This window comes from Pelophylax lessonae, assembly GCF_965119305.1.
Source record: "Pelophylax lessonae genome assembly, chromosome: 3".
Classification (NCBI taxonomy): Eukaryota; Metazoa; Chordata; class Amphibia; order Anura; family Ranidae; genus Pelophylax; species Pelophylax lessonae.
The window spans coordinates 495,068,259-495,074,258 of NC_138770.1; the positions used below are offsets into that span (position 1 = coordinate 495,068,259).

Consider the following 6,000-nt stretch of genomic DNA (forward strand, 5'->3'; position numbering starts at 1 on the left):
CAGTCCCCATACCTAGTGATTCATAGGGATAAGGTAGTACTTCATCCTAAGCCATCTTTTCTTCCTAAGGTGGTTTCAGATTTTCATCTGAATGAAGATATTGTACTACCTTCCTTGTGTCCTCAGCCCAAGCATCATCGGGAACATGCGTTGCATTCCTTAGATGTGGTTCGGGCAATCAGGGTATACCTGAAAGCTACGGAATCATTCCGTAAGACGGATTCACTTTTTGTGATCACGGATGGCCCCAGAAAGGGTTTGCCTGCATCTGCCGCGACCATTGCTAAATGGATTAGACTAACGGTGGTACAGGCTTATTCTATTAAGGGTCAGAGTCCTCCGTTCCTTGTTAGGGCGCACTCCACTCGAGCGCTCAGTACTTCCTGGGCCTTTCGCCATCGGGCGTCAGTGGTCCAGGTATGTAAGGCAGCCACCTGGTCGTCGGTACATACCTTTACAAAGTTCTATAAAATTGATGTGACGGCATCGGCGGATGCCTCATTTGGCCGCAAGGTTTTGCAGGCCGCAATTTGAGGAGACCGGTGGTCTACCTCGAGGGTTTTTTCTGTTTGAAAAAAAAAAAAAATTTTTTTTCTCTTTTTTGTTGAGTCTCATCATTAAGGATGAGCATTGTAAACTTCTAGTTGGCACCGGTTGGGCCTTCTAGATTGGGATTTGATTTTCATTTTCCCACCCCTCATTTGTGATACTGCTCTGGGACGTCCCGAAGGTGGTGTATCACCGAGGACTACGTCTGTCAATGAGCGCTAGAGAAAAATGGATTTTTGTAAGATCTTACCGTAAAATCCTTTTCTCTTAGCTCATTGACAGACGTAGTCCCCGCCCCTCTGTTTTTTTTAGTTGGGTTGGGTTAAAATCTCTAAAGACTGCTTTTTCACATAACTGATTTGCTGAGGCAGAGAGAGAGAGGATATACCCTCTGGGACTGCCCCTAGGGTGTGGCCAGAGCTTTTTAATTTCCTGTCTAGTCCTGCTCCTGTGGAGGCAACATAACCCGAAGGTGCTGTATCACCGAGGACTACGTCTGTCAATGAGCTAAGAGAAAAGGATTTTACGGTAAGATCTTACAAAAATCCATTTTTATGCAAAATCCTATCGGCAACAAATTATATTGATGGACCAGTTGGATAGTATGAAAAACAGAACTGCAAGTTTTAACACAACCAGGAAGTGTTGGAGGGTTGTTGATCAGAACAGCCCAGGATGCAGCTAAAAAGGTAGAGTCTTGGAAGCTGCTGTACATATCCACCTTAAGGCCCTGTTCACACCGATGCACTTTGTTATGCGATTTGACAGTTCCAAATCTCATGAAAATTTCCACCCCACTGCCAGCAATGGAACCGTTCATAACTCCGCGACTCATGTTTCAGCAATTATGAAAACATTTTCTGCACCACTTTTTATTGATTTTATTGCGACTTGCATAGAATTCTGTTAAGTGAAGTTGCAAGCTGCAATGAAATCGGCAGTGCAAATATCACTGATGTGCGGCTTTGAAATCATGTTGAAGTAGTGAGAGTTCAAAGCCGCATTGGTGTGAACCAGAGCTTAGGTGCCTGTACTTTATACTCTAAAAGCTTTTTTTTTTATCATGTAAGTATGTAAAGATACAATGTGAGCAGCTATGCCAAAAATATGAAAACAATTGTTCTCTGGTGTTAAGGGCTGTTCACACCATTGTGTTGCGTTTGTAAAGACACATTAATGTTAGTTATGCTGCGCATTGTGTTGCATTCGTTTGTGTTGGGGTGCCATTCTGAAAATCGTACCAGTTCACATGCATTGCATTAACAGTATGGGCATTAATCATGCTTTTAAGTCAGTATCCTAAGCCAGCAGCTGATCCAGAGAAAAATTTAATTAGGGTCCAGTGTGTCCTAACAGGAAAAACATTCTTAATTTACTTGTTCAACATTGCACAGTGTTATTTCTTATAAGTCTCATTAGCCATTTAGATTTTGTGATTTTTTTTTTTTATTATTTATGACAGCAATACACACAAACATGGCTTTAGGGTGGGTGGGCTATAACTGTTGTCACACACCACCGGTAACGTTTTCACCCGCCATGTATCCCAGGTTCCGCTTGGGGCCCAGAAACAACATAGCAGGTGCCACTGAGTGAGGGGGAGATAGCTGAGCGGACACACATCCACTCTCCTCCCCTTCTTGTTGTTGACCCAGAAGTGACATGTTTAACGTCAATTCTGGGTCCACCTGTCAGTTTCCCAGGCCAGTATGGATGGGAAAAAATGTGATGCAAAATGATCTGCACTGCATTACATTCAGTGGAGCACAGGGGAGACATCCTGGGTCTTTGAGACCCTGGATGTCTCAATAAAGAGAACCTGTCATCCAAAAATGTCCCCTGTGTGATAGGAAAAAAAGTAAGTAAAAAAAAATATTTTATTTTTTTAAATTGTGAAAAATTAAAGTTACAGCCAAGCAAATAAAGTTCCTCCTCAAAATCATTTTTGACCATCCCACATTTATGCATTTACAAAACGCAGTTTTTCATGCAGCAGCCTGGCTCTTCTACGCAAACCAACGTAGCTCTACTTTTTGGCCTGGACCTGGTGATCGGTTCAGACCAATGCCAGACCGTGCTGTGCCTGTGTTTTGTAAAAACGGGCACAGGAAATTATGCTCTCTTCCCTCGTGGAGCCCTTTTCAGTTCCAGCTTGAGAGAAGAAAGCATCTAACTGTGAGTACAATCAGCACACTGACACCAGTACACATAGGAACACATTTAACCCTTTGATCACCCCCCCCCCAGTTAACCCTTTAACTCCATGTCACAGTGCACACTATATACAGTATATAGCTTTTTTTACTAAATACTGTAATAGTGTGACTTGTGACTTAATTTAGTGTTCGAGACTTTTAGTTTCTGTCCCAAAAAGGTTTAGGGTACCCGCCTCCCCCCCCCCCAATAAAGATTTAACCCCTTCATTGCCCTGTCAGTGTCACTTTTATTAGTGTACAGATCTTTTTTCTGATCACTATATTAGTTTCACAGGTGACATTAGTTAGCGTTAACGCTAGTTAGCATCAATCTAGGACAGTGTCAGATCCCTGCTGCATATTTAGTAATATAATTTAACCCTTTGATTGCCAGTGACACGTACACACACACACACACTAAACACCTCCATTACTAGTATAGTGTCTGAACGGATCAATATCTTTGATCTGATCAGAACTATACTAGCGTCCCCCATTGTTTAGTGTTCTCAAAATGCAGCGTTAGCAGGATTGGCCACAACACCTGCCAGCACCTGCATTTAGCCCATCTATCCATCCCAAAAGTTCAGTAATCAACTGCTAACGCTGCGGTTTTGTGTGTTGTGTATTGGAAGTGACAGTTATCTGAGTCAGGCCTAATCTCTGCTAGCACTAGCAGGTTTTTTTCGTAGCGATTCAAACAGTCATCGACAACCAGGTGCTTTTTTTACCTGTGAGTCACACTAGGTACCTGTAAAACGAAAGGTACACTAGTGAAGAGGTCTACAGGATTCAGAGCATGACCGCTGAGAGCGATGGGGAAGCCTCACGGTCAGAATCAGGCTCAGTTATATGAACCTGTAGACAGCAGCAGCACCTGACAGATAGCTCTGACAATGGAGTATTGGTCCCTGTAAGATCAGGCGTACCCCACCCCGTTCTTCTGTTACTGAGGTGTAGCAATCGCAGGGTTCTCGTATGCAGCAGAGTGTCGGTACTAGTGGCGCTCAACCTTCTTGTGAACTGGCAGGCACCAGCGGCCTAGTACAGCCTGGTCGTAGTCAAACCAGCACTGCAGTAACACTTGGTAACGTGACAAGTCCCATAAGTGCAGTTCAAACTGGTGCGGTGGCTAGCAAAAGTAGTGTCCCGTAGACACTAAGAATTCGAAGACTGGCCCATAGAGCTCATAGTGTCTTTCCTGATGCACTGGCAAATCCTTTTTGGGAGCCCACCACTTCTGCAGCGCCCGTACTTCCCCATTCACAGGCCAACCTGGAATTCAGGTGGAAACAGACAATTTTACTTCCCTTGACTTCAGGGGAGGACTGGCAACTTTTGGCCCAGGGGTCAAATACAACCCAGAGGCCCATTGTGCAGCGACTCAGCTCCCATCACAGACATTATAAAGCAAACAAATATTAGTGAGGATCTTACCTCACTGGTTATGTGGGGTGAATACATTCCAAACATAGCCCCTTTTTTCAGTAACAGTCTATGATGCTGGACTGTACAGTAAGTAATGTCCAGGCTTCTCCTGTCAAGGTGGGCATACCCCCACCAGCCAAGGTGAGCGCTCATGCAGGATCCAGTGCACAAAGCAACATTACAGGCCATTCCCACAGCGTGGGGTCCAGGTATGAATTACAAGGTGTTATCGAGGTTGCAACAATCTGAATACACTAATTCTATGTGGACATTAGAGGACAGTGAGGGCTTGAATATGGAATACAAGGTTTTCCAAGAATTCTCAGTTTCCCAAATTAACTCACTGACTTTCCTAGAAGGCTGCACAAATGGCTGGAACATTGCATTCCCTAGAGTTTAAAATTACACCAAAGCTTGGTAACGCATATCTGTTTCAATTGACATAAATGAAAATGCATGTCAACACACGTAGTTGTAATTCTCACAAATGTACACGGACATACAAAACTAGGTGCGTTGAAACATTTTTCTTCTCATGTGTTTCTATTTGTTTAGATAAAAAAAAATTACATTTCCCTAGAAAGAACATTCGAATACAGCCCAAAAAAAAAACAAAAAAAAAAACTCCTTAATGCATGTGTGCAGGGCAAATTAGAAAAAAAAAAAGGGTAGCAAAAAGTGTAATCCGGCATCTAGTTATAAGTTGTGTATACACAGTAGTCTACTAATTAGATTTTTAATGAATAAAATACCTTCTTCTATTCTGCATTCCCTGTAATTTCACTACTTCTGTGATTATTTTTCAGGTCAGCGTGAAGCAAGATTAAAAGCGATTCAAGAAATGGTTTTGTCCATGGACCAAAATATAGGCTGCCACTTTGAGATGGCATCCTTTGTGGAACAAAGCCTCATGAAAGACTTGCTAGAATATGTCATACCTTATTCTGATTCACTGGGAATGAATGAGCAAGAACTTCCGAATCTTCTGAGTTTAATTAAAGGGGGAAACATTACAGTCCTATCTGACCCTTATCCTCGTGTGGCTTCCATTCTCGACCAAATGCGTGAACTTTATCAGCTGCTTAGATCCAGGGAACTTACAGAGGGTCAGAGGAGGCTGACTCGGCTGCATGTTCACACGCTAGCATTTCAAGCTATGTTGGTGGACAAAGGCTCCCTGTGGAAGAACACAATGTCTGCTACAGCAAAAGCATCTCTTACTGCTAATAGGCATGTTTGTGGTTCTGCACATATTGACACCCGCAAGGCTAAACTCATCATGGATGATTCTTTCTCAATCAGCAGAGAAGTTGGCAGCCAGAGGATACCTTTTAAAGAAAACCGTCCTGTGTCTTGTTGGGAAGAGGACACTTTTGAGATCTGTCTAGCACCTGTTTTGGTCTGTACTGAAGTTTTCCAGACAGCAGGTGGAGGAGACAATATATCTGCTGCAGGACTGGTGTTGCAAATTTGAAACTATAATAGCTTCACGATTTTGAGAAGGCCAACATTCCACAACTAGAGAACCTTGTGAAAATTTAGACGTATGTTTAAAGGAGGTTATCAGAAAAGGGGTACAATGCATACTGACATGATTTAAGGCATATTTTGTTTACTAAGAAACAGTGGAATCCATGAAGAATCATTAATTTTCACTCCAAATACCATTCCATAATTAAAGGTCAGTCCACCTAAAACTGATTGAGAAAACTGCACAAGATTCAGATTTCATGTTGCTGGGTGAGCGTGGACTTAAGAGGATAACTTCAGTGGGAAGATATCACTACAGAAGGCCATGAGCTACATCTAAAACCCTTCATCTATAAAG

The 6,000-nt window shown here is 42.7% G+C and overlaps 1 protein-coding gene across 1 annotated transcript in view; it reads left to right on the plus strand.

Annotated features, from left to right (window-relative positions):
- The window catches only part of LOC309549631 (ADP-dependent glucokinase-like), a 66,266-nt gene extending 60,536 nt beyond the window's left edge, over nt 1–5,730 (plus strand). The window contains exon 6 of the mRNA XM_082250011.1: nt 4,979–5,730. Coding sequence (XP_082106137.1) covers nt 4,979–5,646 — 668 coding nt within the window. The 3' untranslated portion in view covers nt 5,647–5,730. The remainder of the gene's footprint in view (nt 1–4,978) is intronic.
- The last annotated feature ends 270 nt before the right edge of the window (nt 5,731–6,000 follow it).